The sequence below is a fragment of the Manis pentadactyla genome, chromosome 4 (assembly GCF_030020395.1).
Source record: "Manis pentadactyla isolate mManPen7 chromosome 4, mManPen7.hap1, whole genome shotgun sequence".
NCBI lineage: Eukaryota > Metazoa > Chordata > Mammalia > Pholidota > Manidae > Manis > Manis pentadactyla.
The window spans coordinates 166,225,196-166,244,600 of record NC_080022.1 but is presented as its reverse complement, the minus strand read 5'-3'; the positions used below and the strand labels follow the sequence as shown (position 1 = coordinate 166,244,600).

General features: G+C 42.1%; 1 protein-coding gene across 1 annotated transcript in view; it reads left to right on the top strand.

The window, feature by feature from the left end:
- B4GALNT2 (beta-1,4-N-acetyl-galactosaminyltransferase 2) overlaps positions 1–19,405 on the top strand; it is a 58,351-nt gene that overhangs the window by 24,440 nt on the left and 14,506 nt on the right. Inside the window, exons 2-4 of the mRNA XM_036879839.2 lie at positions 3,040–3,240; positions 3,797–3,934; positions 19,120–19,226. Of these exons, the coding sequence (XP_036735734.2) occupies positions 3,040–3,240; positions 3,797–3,934; positions 19,120–19,226 (446 nt within the window). The remainder of the gene's footprint in view (positions 1–3,039; positions 3,241–3,796; positions 3,935–19,119; positions 19,227–19,405) is intronic.

Genomic DNA, 19,405 nt, shown 5'->3' with positions numbered 1-19,405 from the left:
TGTATTCTCTGATATACTGGCTGTTTTCTCAATTACCAATTTTTTATTTGTTCAATGGCAAAATTAATATTTAATTATTGCAAAAAAGAAAAGAATATAGGATTATGTTGATATAAGAATATATTGATTCTTAGCATTGACTGTAATTAACAACTTGATGTGTGTCATTTCAGATATTTTTCTATAACTATACAGTTTAAACATACATGCAGTGTAGTAGACAATCTAATAAAGTTGTAGTTTTTGTCAGGGCTTATACTATATATTCAGCAATTTTCTTTTTTTTCAATTAAGGTATTATTGATGCACACTCTTTTGAAGGTTTCACATGAAAAAACAATGTGGTTACTACATTCACCCATATTACCATGTCCCCCCCATACCCCATTGCAGTCATTGTCCATCAGTGTAGTAAGATGCCACAGAGTCACTATTTGTCTTTTCTGTGCTGCACTGTCTTCCCTGTGACCCCCCGACACCACGTGTACCAATCATAATACCCCTCAATCGCCTTCTCCCTCCCTCCCCACCCTCCCTTTGGTAACCGCTAGTCCCTTCTTGGAGTCTGTGAGTCTGTTGCTGTTTTGTTCCTTCGGTTTTGCTTTGTTGTTATACTCCACAAATAAGGGAAATCATTTGGTACTTGTCTTTCTCTGCCTGACTTATTTCACTGAGCATAATGTCCTCCAGCTCCATCCATGTTGTTGTAAATGGTAGGATTTTTTTCTTTCTTATGGCTGAATAGTATTCCATTGTGTATATGTACCACATCTTCTTTTTCCATTCATCTACTGATGGACACTTAGGTTGCTTCCATATCTTGGCTATTGTAAATAGTACTGCAATAAACATAGGGGTGCATATGTCTTTTTGAATCTGAGAAATTACATTCTTTGGGTAAATTCCTAGGAGTGGAATCCCTGGGTCAAATGGTATTTCTATTTTGAGTTTTTTGAGGAACCTCTATATTGCTTTCCACAATGGTTAAACTAGCTTACATTCCCACCAGTAGTGTCAGCAATTTTCTTTTTTAACAAATTTTTTAATTCATTTCAATATTTTTTTAGGTATTTAAGCTCTAACACTAGGGTTTTACAAGCTGGTGAACACTTGACAAATTATTTCTCTCCGAGAACTATAATCACACTTCCCAGACAGCATAAATACATGTTTGAACTAATATGATTATATATCACTGTTTTATCAATTACATAATAAAACAGTCAAGTATCCAACTATTAGGTTACACAACTCAAAAAGTATGTACACCTTTTTGAAAGTGTATGTCCACACCACTAAAAGAACTACATTAGTACCCACTTTTACTAACTGAAAGAAATTAGAAGAGGATTTCCACTTTTAGGAAAAAAGGTGAAGAACGAAAATAGCCTTCAGCATTTGTCTTGCAACCAGCCAGGATAGAGAGAAGCAGCGAGAGCGGTGCCGCCAAGTTCCTTCCCCGGGAACCACACTCAGCATCTCTGTGTCAAGCCGTGAGCGCTCTGAGCTGTGTCTGCTAGCATCTGTGCTTTATCTCAATCTGTTTTGTTTGTTGTTAGCCATGTGTGCCCTAAGGAATGAGGAAAGTCTAAGAGAGATTACTTTTTGGGTCTTGGAATGTTAAAAAAATTTCTTTGTAAACTAATGGTAATTACTTCTTTGCTTTAAGCCATTTTGGCTTATGCAAAATTTCATGGGACTACTCTGCTTTCAGATAGCAGGGGGAACCTGTAATGTATTAGCCATCTACTCACTTCATTACCAGAAACCCATTACTTTTTCTTTTTTGAAAAGAGATTGGAAAGAAAAGAAAAAATAATCACATTTCAAAAAAAATAATAATAGTGGAAAACAACTTCCAATAGGTATTTTTAAAAATTACAAGACATTCAGGAATTTTATGATTAAAATTAGTTTTTAATTTTAAAGTTGATTTTAGTATTAGATATCTAACTATTAAATTTTATTTATTTAAATACTTTATTCAATGTGTTATAGTTGATTATAGCCATGGTTCTTGTTGATTCTTTAACATCCCAAATCTGGCTGGTTACAAAACCCTTTAAACTGGCTCCTCTTTCTTTGGACATGACTGTGGTCCCCTTAGGTAGCTCCCCTCCTTACTGGTACCATGGGAAATCCCAGACTCACTTTGCATTCTTCTTACCCCAATTCTAGAGCTCTAGTGCCTTTGATTGTCTTTATATTCTTGTTCTGATGTCCTTGATTCAAGAGTTGCTTTGGAAAGCTTTATAAACATTTCCATGTTGTTCAGGGAAAAGGGGCTTGTTAGTAGGATACATTGTGATTATCCTGTCAGAGTATCTGATCTGAACTATTTCTACTTTATTACAGTTTCCTTCATGTCCAAACATGCAGCCAGTTTTTGTAATGTTCTAAAAGCTATTAACAGAATGTGAATTCAACCATTGAGTTGCTCTACTGCTTTGTGTGTTTTTGAGACTTGATTTGTTAAGGACTGAGATGTTAGATGTTCAAATATGACTATCTTTGGGTCTGTAATCCTTCTCCTTTCATATCCTGCCATTCTTTGCTAGGGGTACTTAAATCCTATCTGGCAGTGGCTAAAGATCATGATCACTACGGCTGCTCTGTGGATACTGCATTTGATCATTATAGGGGGGTTTTCTTCCTTTTCTCTTGGACCCACACCTTCAGGACAGGGAATAGAGAGCCTCTGCTTTACCTGACAGCTCTTGGGTTTTAGTTAATACTTACTTTTTTTTTTTGCCTTGAATGCAACTACACTGACATTAATACTGCAAACCTTGCAGTCTTTTTTTCCCTTTGGGATATTTTTGCCTTCCCTTTTGCTTGTGATTTTTCAGAGTCTCCTGGTTGCAACCTAATTCTTTACTCTTCTATTTATCAAAAAATAATTTTGGTAAATAGTAAATGATGTAGGTTTAACTTACATATCTCAAGTTACTATTCCCCCCTCATACTACACAGTCAAATCATTTATTAAGTAATCAAGAAAAAGATTTGAATGGAATTTGCTCTTTTGTGTCCCAACAGCTCTAGATTTCTGTGGCTTCTCAAGACCTCAGCCCTCATCTTAGGACTTGGCATTGTTTTGTCCGTCTTCAGAAATGTGTCCCTCCGTGTACTGTACAGCAGCCTCAGACCGGAGCCCGCTCGCCCCACTCTGGCTGTCCAGATGCCAAAGCTTCTCCCTGAGGAACATCTCAGGAACCTCTTTACTTATGATGGAATCTGGTGAGATGTCAGGTTACTCCCCGTTGGTAGGATACCTCCCTTGCTCCTCCTGTGGTTTGCTATGTTCTGTTGAGCCCATTTTACAGCCAGCTCCCTACCTTCCTGAACCTGTTCTGCTTGCTACAGTGATTCTACCCGGTGGGAGCAGGAAAGGGCTTGATCTGCAGGGCACAGTCTCTTTTCTCTATAGCACCCAGCAAAGTCCCTTAAAATTTATTTGACCAAAGCTACAGGAAGGTCGCTGCCTTTCCATCCTGCTGGTCTCCTCTCCCAGTGGGGCTCAGATACCACTGACTTTCACGCGGCTCAAGTTTAAGGAAGTTTGGTGTGGAGGCTAATTCAAGAAAGGGACCTTCTTTCCCTGAACCATCCCCTCCTCTCCCAGTGTCTCTGGGAGGGACCACTGCTGGGGTTCCAGGGTCTCACCCCAACTAGGACAGGCCAGAATGGGAAAGGAAATTCTCGGGCTGGGCAACCAGTGCATTGGAGCTCAGGGTCCCTCTCACCCACCTGCCCATCCACCCACTCCGTGTTCATGGTCCTCTTCTTGTTTTAGGCTGTTCCCGAAAAACCAGTGCAAGTGTGACACCCTCAAATGGAAGGAAAGCTATAACTTTCAGAATGCCTATAGCCAGACTGAGCTTCCTGCCGTGAAAGCAAGAAGACAGGCAGAGTTTGAACACTTTCAGAGGAGGTAACGCAGACCATGAGGGCTCTTGGGGCCTGAGGTAAAGCAGAACTCAGTCTATGTCCCACAGGCGTGTGTCCAGAGAGAAAAGGAAGGACTCCCTCTCTTGCAGGCATCCCTGGGAGGGACTATTACGAGTAAGCCAAGGACTGAAGAAGGAGTCCTTAAATGAGGATTTCTAAAACTTGGCATGTCTAAAACATTTCACAGTAAAAAAAGAGCAAAGGAATGAATATCATTTGGCACGTCAGTGTGGTGCTGGTGACACAGTCTTCACACACCTGGGCTACCGTGGCAGGTGACTGTGTAGGCTCACCAAGTCGCACCACCTAAATGTTGAGAACATACTGTCCCTCTGCTATGTGCAAGGCCAAACATTAAACACTTGGGGTGTTATGGAACAGGATTGATGGTTGAGAAGATCAGGAATTGATCCTGGCTAGCTTATATTGAAAGAGAATTTGTGGGAAGGATGTTGAGACCTCCCCAATCCACAGGTGTTAGGATGACCAAGACATGAAGGCTAAGGAATGAAGAACCAAGGAAGCATGAAAGGCCTTGCAGGCCCAGCCCCCATTTTATCTTCTTTTTTTTTTTTTTTGGCTATCATGTATGAGTTAAGTGGAAGGCATGCTATAATAAAGAAAACAATAGCATCAAAATTAAGGACTTAGGTTTTGGAACAGGCTGGAGTGCTTTAGTATTTTCATACTGACTTTGTAATATAAGTATTTCCTTTAGGCTTATTGTAAGGTGCGTTGTGTCAACATAGAAGGAACTAGTAACTCATAAAGGTTCTGTCATAGAAGCGCTATGAAGCAAAAATATCACCTGCTGTTATTGTTGTGTTCTATTCATGTCCTTATAGTTCTGCACAGGCAATACATAATACATCAAGAAATACATAAATCACCCAAATATTAAATCATTATAAGTGCTATATGGAGATACAAATTAAAATATTGTGGTATAATACTAGCTGACAGCATAAAATTTAACAGGATGCTGAAAGAAAGTGCTCTTGGACTCTGGTTTGTATGCCAAGCAGGAGTCCCCCCATCTCCCATAGAACAGCGCCTCAGAAGGAAGAGTCAGTGCAAAGCCCAAGGTTAGGGCGGGATCGTCATGGTGGCAGAAGGACAAGAGAGCAGGCCATGGCTTTTGAAGCCTAGTAAGTCAGGGGAAGCCTGGTGGTATACGACCCCAGAGAGAGGCCGCTCATGATGGCCATTGTAAGCCAGGAGGAGGAGTGTGCGTTTGGCTTTCTGGGTAATGCAAAGAATTGAACTGTTTTAAAAAGTGGCAAGTTATGATCTGAGATACTTCTCTAAAAGGTCACCCTCGCTTTTTGGGGAGAATCCACAGAGGGAAGGTATAGGCAAGGCAGGGAGACCCGTGAGCAGTGGGTGGGAGGGACGTGCTTCTGTGGCCGAAACACTTGTCTGAGCCTCTGCGATGAGCAGTCCCCGGGTCCCTGCCATGGGGCTCAGATGACTGGGCCTAAGTCATGAATCAAGGGAGGGGAAGGGTGACTCGGGCCCCTCCAGGTGGGATCTCGGGAATTAGCCGCTATCCCCCAAACTACATACCAGTGGGAGACTCACCGGAAGAGAGATGGGCTGCCACAGGAGGGAGCACAGAAAGACAGAGCTGCGGTGCAATATGCAGGGCATTCTGGCATCACTTTGACCCTGGCCCACCATGCTGGGTGAGCAGCCGTCAGGCTCAGTAGTTACCAGTGCTGCCAAGGGAGGCTGGCTGACTGCTCTGAAGTCCTGCACCCTCCGAGTCCAGCTAGGTGACCTGGGCCAGCTGCTTACTCTTCTCTGTAAAACAGGGAAAATAGGAGTTACATAGTTGTGACATTTAATGAGTTGATGCATAGAGGGGCTTAAAACTGTATTAGGTTTTAAGCATCCATGAGATTATGGGGTAGTAGAGGAGGTAAGAAAAGCATATGAATATCTGGTGGGACCAGCTCCACACCAAGCAGAACCTGTGCCCTGGCTTTGCGCTCCTGTGACACTACTGCCAGGGCCGACCCCACAGTTTGACTCCCGGTCTCTCTTTGCCACTTGCTATGGGAAGAGGGCTTCCGTGTCTGTCCTGGGCAGGATAGGGCCCCTGAGGGAAAGAAAAGAGGGCTGTTTCCAGCAGGGGTGCAAACTTCAGGAAGTGCAGGGTGCAGGGCGGGGGGAGGACAGGGGAGAAGCTTTAAGGAGGTTGGAGAGATGTGATGGGGGCCCAGGGGGTGACAAGAGGACCTGAGCTGGGTGCCTCCTGGGAGGAGGTACTGGCCTGGAGGAAGCTTGGAGGAGGAAATATAAGAAGGAACTAATTCCAGACAAGGAAGGCCAAGGAGGCCATTCTTCTCATCTACCCGCCGCTGCTTGTGGAAACACCCAGCTCTCTCAGGATTATACCTGGTCACACAGGTATGAACAGAGTCAAGCAGCGCACACACCATAACTGATGTGAACTGGGTCTCATGCCAAGAAGGATGTAGCGAGGCAGGGGGAAGCTTTGCCAGGGCCTCAGATCTTTCTCAATTAGCTGATAAAACACACCGATGCCTGCTTTGAGCAAGGGGCTGAGTTAGGTACAAAGATAAATTTGATCTAGATCTGTTGTCAGTGAACTTCCAGTGTGAGAGAGAGGCTCCCGTCAGCACACCCTCTCCTGGGGTCATGTCCATTCTCCACCTCACAGTCCCCAAGAGCTGCCATCATCCTAGGGAGCGCTGAACTTGGTGCTGAGCGAGTATGGGCAGACTGTGGCTTGTAGAATGGGTTCAGCAAATTGTGTGTAATTCAAGAGTTCAGTCCAAAGCTTAACATTACACTAGCAGTCAGAGGGAGTGATGTGGTAGATTTTAGGAGGGAGAGCAGCTTGCAGCTCTAAGTCCAGGAGGAATGTTCAAGAAAAAGGTGACATTCAGAGCAGGCCTTACCTGTTCCCTGAACGGATGACGTAGGATTCTACTTGTTCGCGTTTTAGTCTTGGTTCTCCCCATTCCAGAAATGGAACTTTATTGCTCTCTTTGTCCCATTTGGCTCAGTTTAGGCCTGGCAGTCAACAAATGACTGAATATTGGGGCACAAAATGATGAGTGACTCTGGGCAGAGTTCCGGGTGTGGCTCACTTTCTGAGGGAAGAGAATTTCTGAGAACAAAGCTTTAGGTGTGAAAAGAATGGAGCAGATCTTGACACACTGATGGGGAAAGAGCTCTGTTATTCATTAAGTCAGAAAAACACAGTACAGGAAATTTGTACAGTATAGGACCATTTGTGTGTTTAAAAGTGGAGTGGGTATCTGTGTGCGCATATGGGTGTGTTTATGTACATGGGTGGAGAGGTAGGAACAGTGGTGGTAAATGTTTAACAAACAGCTTTTGAGGCTTTTGAAAGTGGCTTGCAGTGTCTGCCAGTTTCCACGGTTTAATAATCACCCTGTGGCTGGTTTCAAGCTACCAACTTGACATCACTGGATGGGGAGTTGGGAAAAGATACACCTTCAGTGTATCTCTCCACCATGCAGATATAGCAGATGTGAGTAATCTAAGAGCGGGGATAATGGTAATGTAGTCAGGTAATTAGAAAGTGATGGTTTTGAGTGTTTATTAGCTCTCTTTTCATTACATTATATTTCATTTTAAGGGTTTATTTAAAGTTTATTTTTTAAAGTATAATTTAATTTTTATTAATGGCTGTTTAATAAATGGCTTGCAAAATTCCTAGAAATTCAACAATGGGCTCTCCCATGCCATCAAAAGTCAGCTCCAGCTCACCACTATATCTCTCTCTATCTGTCTGGATAAATATATCAAGGGTTATGTGTCCTTTGATGGGGGCAAGTGGGCAAGAATTTGCCTTACATGCTTCTGTCACCCAAAATGCCCAAGCTCACAGTGGACGGTGGGCTAGGTCAAGTCATCGAGGCACCAAATGCTCAACGGCTGACATGCTGGCACCTGATTCAGCGGTGTGCCAGAGGCCCCAGCTCCAGGAAAGTTTTCTACTATTCAGTCCCCCGAGCTCAGGAAGGAAGATCTGACCTAGAGCTAATGGTGTCTTTCTCCTCATACCAACTGTCCAAGTGCTCAAGATCTTCACATTTTCCCATCCAGTCTTAGGGACCCTGTCACACACCAGCTGTGATTACACCCTGGATAAATTACACTCAGATGCAGAAACCCCATCTGCTGACCACCCTGCTCCTATGCACATGGCTTCTTGCTGGGATAAGACAGATCTGGAGCTTGTAGGATGGATAGGACACAGACCTGGGTCTTGGCCTGGCCATACGGGTGTAAGCCAAGCTATCTATCACAGCCCAGGCATTGCATCCCTAAAAAATATTGGCTGAGAGGGACGGGCTGGCTTTCAGGCCAGGAGGCTGGACGCCACCACTCAGCAGCTAACCATGGGCCCTGCCCCAGATCCTCCCAGACCTGTTCTTAGAAAACCCCCAGTCAACAAGGATTGTTTTACCTTCTCTGTCCCACATACTCTCTTCCTCTGATCTTCATTTGGCATCTTCAGGCTGGAAATCCACCTCTCTCAGCTCGGCAACTACAGACTTGATATGGATCAGTGGTTCCCAAAAGCCTTTCTGTCCTGGCACACCTGGGAGAATGGGGCACTCTACAGCTTCTCGGTGCCAGCAAGTAGTGAGTCTTTGGGACTGTGTAGTTTGCGAAAACCCTTCCAGAATCTGGTGCTGCCGTCCCTCCCACCCCATTCCACCAGGCTGACATCTACTGCTTTGTATTAATTTCCAGAACTTGTTGCTCTGTAGGGATTCCGAAAGTAGCGAGCTAAGCCATGTGTTTTGCTGCTCCCGTCTAGGTGGCTCCGTGACAGCTACACTGCCCTCCATCAGATGGGGAGGTGCATGCCCACGGGGACTCTGTCTCCCCCCTTCGGTTAGGGATTCCCTGAAGGCTGTGTGTATATACATATTCATATAAGCATGCTTTCCTTATTTCATAAGGTGTGTATAAGGCTCTTAGCAGGATGTCTCCAGCCAAAGAGATCACTTATAAGTAACCTGGGATCTTTGGCCTCTGGTGAATGTCACGTAAGTTCTACCATTTTCTGGGGGTATAAAATGGAGACTATTCAAAGTCACATGCTTCCTACTGTGTGAGGGAATCCAGCGAAATCTTGCCTGGAGATCATGCTGTTATCCTGTGCCAGAGAGCATGCGTCTGATATGGGAAGGTGTGACCAGGGATCTACCCAGGATGCCCAAGACCTCTGCGTACTCTGTCTGTGCCTCTTAATTGTTTGTATCTTTGAAATTATTAATGGAGCTTGCAATTGCATCAGATCTTTGATTCACTTTTGTCTGATTGATCAAGCTGATCCTTTGTATTGTCTCCCTATTATGATTCAATTCAAGAGGAGTACATGGCTAATGCTCCTTACAAAAAAACCCATGTGAACTAACTCTCTCACTCCCATTTGCCTCTTTATTTGATATGCCCCCTTGCAAACCCAGCTGAGGAATCTGCCATTGTGAGTTTGGTATATATTATTCCACTATTTTTTATGCTGTTACACACACAGATGAAAACATATGATCACACATATTTATGTGTGTGTGTGTATATATGTGTGTATATATGTATATTCATATAAACATATACTATTGGATTTTTGTGTGTCTATTTTTAATGTAATTGGTATCATAAGAATAAAGCACTCTAAAATTTGCTTTTTTCATCCAATGATATGTTTTTTTTTGGTTTTTTTTGGTTTTTTTTTAGATAATTTTTTTTATTGAAGGGTAGTTGACACACAGTATTACATTACATTAGTTTCAAGTGTACAACACAGTGATAAAACATTTATATACATAATTCTAGATTCCAGCTATCACCCTACCAAGCTGTTACAATATCTTGACTATATTCCTTATGCTATACATTACATCCCGGTTACTTATTTATTTTACCATTGGAAGTCTGTCCTTTTTTTTTTTGTTGTGAGGGCATCTCTCATATTTATTGATCAAATGGTTGTTAACGACAATAAAATTCTGTATAGGGGAGTCAATGCTCAATGCACAATCATTAATCCACCCCAAGCCTAATTTTCGTCAGTCTCCAATCTTCTGAGGCATAACAAACAAGTTCTTACATGGAGAACAAATTCTTACATAGTGAATAAGTTACATAGTGAACAGTACAAGGGCAGTCATCACAGAAACTTTCGGTTTTGCTCATGCATTATGAACTATAAACAGTCAGTTCAAATATGAATACTCATTTGGTTTTTATACTTGATTTATATGTGGATACCACATTTCTCTCTTTACTATTATTATTTTTAATAAAATGCTGGAGTGGTAGGTAGATACAAGATAAAGGTAGAAAACATAGTTTAGTGTTGTAAGAGAGCAAATGTAGATGATCAGGTGTGTGCCTGTAGACTATGTGTTAATCCAAGCTAGACAAGGGCAATAAAACATCCACGTATGCAGAAGCTTTCTCTCAGAACGGGGGGGTGAGGTTCTAAGCATCACCTCTGTTGATCCCCAATTTCTCACCTGATGACCCCCCTGCGACTGTGCCTGTCTTAGGTTGTTCCTCCCTTGAGGAATCTTACCCGTCTCTGGCTAACCAGTCATCTTCCGGGGCCATACAGGGAGATGTAAAGTTGGTAAGTGAGAGAGAAGCCTTATTGTTTGAAATGGTTAGCTTTTTATTTCTTTGCATATTTATGCCCTGTAGCTTCTATGCCCAGCATTTGTCTTGAGGTATCTTTACCACTTGGAAGAATTATGATACTCGGTAAATTTGATATGAGGCACGAATTCTATTTAAGGGTTGTAATTAGGAAGGAAGAAGAAAAGCTATAGAAGTAGCAGGTGGAAGAAAACATGGGAAGATTGATTATTTCTTTGACATATCTTCTTGTAGAGTAACTTCAGCATGTATAGGTTTTAAGCTACTACTTAAATTGCGCACACACATTAACATAATAGGAGTATAGTTACATAACCAAAGCATATCTGTAATTACCAGCCATCTCCAGTGAAACCAAGAAAACCAGCTAGGCACCTTAGGCATTTGTGAAAACTTATCTATGATATGGTGGATATTGTCCAACTGAACTTGAACAGTCTGAGAGAAATCAGACAAATTAAAACAACCCATTCCTGGGGAATGTTCACATCCCTTATGTTCTTTTAACAGTAAATAGTTTGTAGTTGTAAGATTTTGGAGTGCTACAATTTGCACTTCTCCTAATTCTTGGTTGAGTTCCAACAGTATAGATCCAGTCAAAGTTGTTGTTTTATTGTATGCACAGGCCAGCTTAGATATCTCCTTCATTCCCATGGCAAGTCCAGGAGCTGGTGGGATGAGTGCATCTACAGCTGTAGCAGTGCGTGGATCTTTGTTGGGGTTTTTTGATGATCATCTTCTGGCATGAGTCTTCCAGAGAGTGCAGATGTTGGAAGTTCTCTTTCATATCATATCTTAGTTCATTTTCGGGGTAGCCCAATTAGGCTTTGATCTTCTGCATAAACGCAAACAGACCCTTTGCCTACACTTTTATATGCCCTTTATACCCTTGTGTAGAAATCATTGGAGGTTACCACACAGGAACTGCCCTTTTTTTTTGTTTGTTTTGTTTTGTTTTTGGTATCACTAATCTACACTTACATGATGAATATTATGTTTACTAGGCTCTCCCCTATACCAGGTCTCCCCTATAAACCCCTTTACAGTCACTGTCCATCAGCATAGCAAAATGCTGTAGAATCACTACTTGCCTTCTCTGTGTTGTACAGCCCTCCCTTTTCTCCTACACCCCCATGCATGTTAATCTTAATACCCCCTACTTCTCCCCCCCCTTATCCCTCCCTACCCACCCATCCTCCCCAGTCCCTTCCCCCTTTGGTACCTGTTAGTCCATTCTTGAGTTCTGTGATTCCGGTGCTGTTTTGTTCCTTCAGTTTTTCCTTTGTTCTTATATTCCACAGATAAGTGAGATCATTTGGTATTTCTCTTTCTCCGCTTGGCTTGTTTCACTGAGCATAATACCCTCCAGCTCCATCCATGTTGCTGCAAATGATTGGATTTGCCCTTTTCTTATGGCTGAGTAGTATTCCATTGTGTATATGTACCACATCTTCTTTATCCATTCATCTATCGATGGACATTTAGGTTGCTTCCAATTCTTGGCTATTGTAAATAGTGCTGCGATAAACACAGGGGTGCACTGATCTTTCTCATACTTGATTGCTGCATTCTGAGGGTAAATTCCTAGGAGTGCAATTCCTGGGTCAAATGGTAAGTCTGTTTTGAGCATTTTGATGTACCTCCATACTGCCTTCCACAATGGTTGAACTAACTTACATTCCCACCAGCAGTGTAGGAGGATTCCCCTTTCTCCACAGCCTCGCCAACATTTGTTGTTGTTTGTCTTTTGGATGGCAGCCATCCTTACTGGTGTGAGGTGATACCTCATTGTAGTTTTAATTTGCATTTCTCTGATAATTAGCGATGTGGAGCATCTTTTCATGTGTCTGTTGGCCATCTGTATTTCTTTTTTGGAGAACTGTCTGTTCAGTTCCTCTGCCCATTTTTTAATTGGGTTATTTGTTTTTTGTTTGTTGAGGCGTGTGAGCTCTTTATATATTCTGGACGTCAAGCCTTTATCGGATGTGTCATTTTCAAATATATTCTCCCATACTGTGGGGATCCTTTTTGTTCTATTGATGGTGTCTTTTTCTGTACAGAAGCTTTTCAGCTTAATATAGTCCCACTTACTCATTTTTGCTGTTGTTTTCCTTGCCCGGGGAGATATGTTCAAGAAGAGGTCACTCATGTTTATGTCTAAGAGGTTTTTGCCTATGTTTTCTTCCAAGAGTTTAATGGTTTCATGACCTACATTCAGGTCTTTGATCCATTTTGAGTTTACTTTTGTATATGGGGTTAGACAATGGTCCAGTTTCATTCTCCTACATGTAGCTGTCCAGTTTTGCCAGCACCACCTGTTGAAGAGACTGTCATTTGCCATTGTATGTCCATGGCTCCTTTATCAAATATTAATTGACCATATATGTCTGGGTTAATGTCTGGATTCTCTAGTCTGTTCCATTGGTCTGTGGCTCTGCTCTTGTGCCAGTACCAAATTGTCTTGATTACTATGGCTTTATAGTAGAGCTTGAAGTTGGGGAGTGAGATCCCCCCTACTTTATTCTTCTTTCTCAGGATTGCTTTGGCTATTCGGGGTCTTTGGTGTTTCCATATGAATTTTTGAATTATTTGTTCCAGTTCATTGAAGAATGTTGCTGGTAGTTTCATAGGGATTGCATCAAATCTGTATATTGCTTTGGGCAGGATAGCCATTTTGATGATATTAATTCTTCCTAGCCACGAGCATGGGATGAGTTTCCATCTGTTAGTGTCCCCTTTAATTTCTCTTAAGAGTGACTTGTAGTTTTCAGAGTATAAGTCTTTCACTTCTTTGGTTAGGTTTATTCCTAGGTATTTTATTTTTTTTGATGCAATTGTGAATGGAGTTGTTTTCCTGATTTCTCTTTCTGTTGGTTCATTGTTAGTATATAGGAAAGCCACAGATTTCTGTGTGTTGATTTTGTATCCTGCAACTTTGCTGTATTCCGATATCAGTTCTAGTAGTTTTGGGGTGGAGTCTTTAGGGTTTTTTATGTACAGTATCATGTCATCTGCAAATAGTGACAGTTTAACTTCTTCTTTACCAATCTGGATTCCTTGTATTTCTTTGTTTTGTCTGATTGCCTTGGCTAGGACCTCCAGTACTATGTTAAATAACAGTGGAGAGAGTGGGCATCCCTGTCTAGTTCCCGATCTCAGAGGAAATGCTTTCAGCTTCTCGCTGTTCAATATAATGTTGGCTGTGGGTTTATTATAGATGGCCTTTATTATGTTGAGGTACTTGCCCTCTATTCCCATTTTGCTGAGAGTTTTTATCATGAATGGATGTTGAACTTTGTAAAATGCTTTCTCAGCATCTATGGAGATGATCATGTGGTTTTTGTCTTTCTTTTTGTTGATGTGGTGGATGATGTTGATGGACTTTCAAATGTTGTACCATCCTTGCATCCCTGGGATGAATCCCACTTGGTCATGGTGTATGATCCTTTTGATGTATTTTTGAATTCGGTTTGCTAATATTTTGTTGAGTATTTTTGCATCTATGTTCATCAGGGATATTGGTCTGTAGTTTTCTTTTTTGGTGGGGTCTTTGCCTGGTTTTGGTATTAGGGTGATGTTAGCTTCATAGAATGAGTTTGGGAGTATCCCCTCCTCCTCTATTTTTTGGAAAACTTTAAGGAGAATGGGTATTATGTCTTCCCTGTATGTCTCATAAAATTCCGAGGTAAATCCATCTGGTCCGGGGGTTTTGTTCTTTGGTAGTTTTTTGATTACCGCTTCAATTTCGTTGCTGGTAATTGGTCTGTTTAGATTTTCTGTTTCTTCCTGGGTCAATCTTGGAAGGTTGTATTTTTCTAGGAAGTTGTCCATTTCCCCTAGGTTTCCCAGCTTGTTAGCATATAGGTTTTCATAGTATTCTCTAATAATTCTTTGTATTTCTGTGGGGTCTGTCATGATTTTTCCTTTCTCATTTCTGATACTGTTGATTTGTGTTGACTCTCTTTTCTTCTTAATAAGTCTGGCTAGAGGCTTATCTATTTTGTTTATTTTCTCGAAGAACCAGCTCTTGGTTTCATTGATTTTTGCTATTGTCTTATTCTTCTCAATTTTATTTATTTCTTCTCTGATCTTTATTATGTCCCTCCTTCTGCTGACCTTAGGCCTCATCTGTTCTTCTTTTTCCAATTTCGATAATTGTGACATTAGACCATTCATTTGGGATTGCTCTTCCTTTTTTAAATATGCTTGGATTGCTATATACTTTCCTCTTAAGACTGCTTTTGCTGTGTCCCACAGAAGTTGGGGCTTAGTGTTGTTGATGTCATTTGTTTCCATATATTGCTGGATCTCCATTTTGATTTGGTCATTGATCCATTGATTATTTAGGAGCGTGTTGTTAAGCCTCCATGTGTTTGTGAGCCTCTTTGCTTTCTTTGTACAGTTTATTTCTAGTTTTATGCCTTTGTGGTCTGAAAAGTTGGTTGGTAGGATTTCAATCTTTTGGAATTTTCTGAGGCTCTTTTTGTGGCCTAGTATGTGGTCTATTCTGGAGAATGTTCCATGTGCACTTGAGAAGAATGTATATCCTGTTGCTTTTGGATGTAGAGTTCTGTAGATGTCTATTAGGTCCATCTGTTCTAGTGTGTTGTTCAGTGCCTCTGTGTCCTTACTTATTTTCTGCCCAGTGGATCTATCCTTTGGGGTGAGTGGTGTGTTGAAGTCTCCTAGAATGAATGCATTGCAGTCTATATCCCCCTTTAGTTCTGTTAGTATTTGTTTCACATATGCTGGTGCTCCTGTGTTGGGTGCATATATATTTAGAATGGTTATATCCTCTTGTTTGACTGAGCCCTTTATCATTATGTAGTGTCCTTCTTTATCTCTTGTTACTTTCTTTGTTTTGAAGTCTATTTTGTCTGATATTAGTATTGCAATCCCTGCTTTCTTCTCACTGTTGTTTGCTTGAAATACGTTTTTCCATCCCTTGACTTTTAGTCTGTACATGTCTTTGGGTTTGAGGTGAGTTTCTTGTAAGCAGCATATAGATGGGTCTTACTTTTTTATCCATTCTGTTACTCTGTGTCTTTTGATTGGTGCATTCAACCCATTAACATTTAGGGTGACTATTGAAAGATATGTACTTATTGCCATTGCAGGCTTTAAATTCGTGGTTACCAAAGGTTCAAGGTTAGCCTCTTTAGTATCTTACTGCCTAACTTAGCTCGCTTATTGAGCTGTTATATACACTGTCTGGAGATTCTTTTCTTCTCTCCCTTCTTGTTCCTCCTCCTCAATTCTTCATATGTTGGGTGTTTTGTGCTGTGCTCTTTCTAGGAGTGCTCCCATCTAGAGCAGTCCCTGTAAGATGTTCTGTAGAGGTGGTTTGTGGAAAGCAAATTCCCTCAGCTTTTGTTTGTCTGGGAATTGTTTAATCCCACCGTCATATTTGAATGATAGTCGTGCTGGATACAGTATCCTTGGTTCAAGGCCCTTCTGTTTCATTGTATTAAATATACCATGCCATTCTCTTCTGGCCTGTAGGGTTTCTGTTGAAAAATCTGATGTTAGCCTGATGGGTTTCCCTTTATAGGTGACCTTTATCTCTCTAGCTGCCTTTAAAACTCTTTCCTTGTCCTTGATCTTTGCCATTTTAATTATTATGTGTCTTGGTGTTGTCCTTCTTGGATCCTTTCTGTTGGGGGTTCTGTGTATTTCCGTGGTCTGTTCGATTATTTCCTCCCCCAGTTTGGTGAAGTTTTCAGCAATTATTTCTTCTAAGATACTTTCCATCTCTTTTCCTCTCTCTTCTTCTTCTGGGACCCCTATAATACGGATATTGTTCCTTTTGGATTGGTCACACAGTTCTCTTAATATTGTTTCATTCCTGGAGATCCTTTTGTCTCTCTCTATGTCAGCTTCTATGCGTTCCTGTTCTCTGATTTCAATTCCATCAATGGCCTCTTGCATTCTATCCATTCTGCTTATAAACCCTTCCAGAGTTTGTTTCATTTCTGTGATCTCCTTTCTGGCATCTGTGATCTCCCTCCCAACTTCATCCCATTTCTCTTGCGTATTTCTCTGCATCTCTGTCAGCATGTTTATGATTCTTATTTTGAATTCTTTGTCAGGAAGACTGGTTAGGTCTGTCTCCTTCTCTGGTGTTGTCTCTGTGATCTTTGTCTGCCTGTAGCTTTGCCTTTTCATGGTGATAGGAATAGTTTGCAGAGCTGGGACGAGTGACGGCTGGAAGAACTTCCCTTCTTGTTGGTTTGTGGCCCTCCTCTCCTGGGAGAACAGCGACCTCTAGTGGCTTGTGCTGCGCAGCTGCGCGCAGACAGGGTTTCTGCTTCCTGCCCGGCTGCTATGGAGTTAATCTCCGCTGTTGCTGTGGGCGTGGCCTGGCTCGGGCAGCTCCTCCAAAATGGTGGAGTCGCGTTGGAGCGGGAGCTGCTGGGAGGCTATTTATCTCCGTAAGGGGCCTCCCTGCTCCCTGCAGCCCAGGGGTTAGGGTGCCCAGAGATCCCCGGATTCCCTACCTCTGGATTAAGTGTCCCGCCCTGCCCCTTTAAGACTTCCAAAAAGCACCCGCCAAAACAAAACAACGACCACCAAAAAAAAAAAAGAAAAAAAATTTTAAATTAAAAAAAAATTTTTTTTAATTAAAAAAAAAAGGTGGTCGCTCGTTTTTCTTTATTCTCCGGTGCCAGCCTCAGGCCTCTGCTCACCGGTCTTGCTGCCCTGTTTCCCTAGTATTGAGGTCCCTATCCCTTTAAGACTTCCAAAAAGCGCTCGCCAAAACAAAAGAGCAAAAAAAAAAAAAGAAAAAGTGGTCGCGCGCTTTTCTTATGTCCTCTGTCGCCCAGCCTCCGGTGCCCCCTCACTGTTCTTGCTGCCCTGTTTTCCTAGTATCAAGGGCCCTGCACTCTGGCCCGGATGGCTGGGGCTGGGTGTTCGGCAGCCCTGGGCTCCGTCTCCCTCCCGCTCTGCCTGCTCTTCTCCCGCCGGGAGCTGGGGGGAGGGGCGCTCGGCTCCCGCGGGGCCGGGGCTTGTATCTTACCCCCTTCGCGAGGCGCTGGGTTCTCTCAGGTGTGGATGTGGTCTGGATATTGTCCTGTGTCCTCTGGTCTTTATTCTAGGAAGGGTTGTCTTTGTTATATTTTCATAGATATATGTTGTTTTGGGAGGAGATTTCCGCTGCTCTACTCACGCCGCCATCTTCCGCCCCTGGGCCCAATGATATGTTTTTAAGAGCTATCTATATATCTAGTTCTTTCTTTTTCATCGAAATCCAGTTATGAATAGGAATACACTGATTTCTACTAAACCAGTCCCCTCTTGAAAGATGCTCAGATTTTTGGAAAATTCACTATTACTTTTATACAATTTATAAAAATAATATTACATTATATTTGCATGCTTTCCTTATTTCATAAGGTGTGTATAAGGCTGTTCATTTCAAACAATGCTGAAACGAACCCCTTATGCATGTCTTATTGTTTACCCATGCAAGTGTTTCTCCCCTTACCCAGCTTCTGAATTGCTCAGAGGATATGCTTACTTCTACTTTTAATAAGTACTGCCAAGTTGCCCTCAAGTTGCCCTATGTTAATTTACATTTTCATGAAGAGTGGCTAAGTGTACTACCTTCCAGCCCCCACACACCTAACCAACACTATCATCAAATTTTAAAACTTTAATGAAAAAGGTATTTCATTTATTTTGAAGTTGCATCTCCCTGATTCATATGGAAGCTGAGCATGTTTCATAAATTTATGAGCCATTTGTATTTCTTCTTCTGTTAATTGCCTGTTATGTCCTTCCTCATTTTAAAGTTTTGTCTCTCTCATATTCCCATAGATATTCACTACAGTAGTATAATCTTTTCTTCCAGGTAATCTACATGATGTTCTTGGTTAAACTGCATCCCTGAAGGCTGCATTTCAACCATATCACCTTAGTCCCTCAAAGAATCAATCTCACTAGCTTGTGTTATGCACTTGCCCTTGACTGAAGGTTGCTACTACAAAACCATACAAAAATTGTCACTGTGTTTACTTAAATAATATCGAGACAGCAACCACTGCCATATAAAGTTTCTTGTGATATATCTTATTTTTTAGTTCAGTGCCAGGAAAAGTTTCAATTCCCTTCAGAAGCAGGTCTGCTTTGTCCTTTGAATAAGACCGTACTGACTGGCCAGTGACGTCATAGCTCTGGCTGTCAGGAAGTTCAGAGGTGACTTTGGCATTCAGCTACCACAGCCGTGTTGGCCCTTAGAGTCTGATTATTTTGTTTCTTCTTTTTTTGCTGGGTTTCAATTTTTTATGTGCTTTGTTGTAAACTGCCTTGATTTCTTTGTGAAATTAGAGGCCCAGGGGAAGGGTGGGAATAAAGGAAGGGGAGAGAATGGAGAAGAGAGAGGGACAGTCTACTTCAGATTTCCCCAACTGGCAGCACAAAGGTCTGGGCACACGCACCCCTTTCAGGACAAAGAGGATGGGCATCAGGGCAGCTGCTAATGGCTCCATTTCCCTACAGAGAAGGGCTGCCCCGCCCACCACCCCTGCTGGCTCAGCCCAACCTCCCCTTTGGGTACCCGGTCTATGGGGTGGAGGTGATGCCCCTGCACACAGTTCCCATCCCAGGTAGGTACTTTGTCACATGGAGAAGACCCAGGTAACTTTCTTATTTGTTCTTAAGTGAAAGGAGGGAGCAGAAGGGAACAGTCATTCTTTGAGTACATACTGTGTACAATTCAAGAAGCTTGACATGATTTCATTTAATGTTAGTCTCCTTGGTTCCACCACTGGGAATAGCCCTTCAG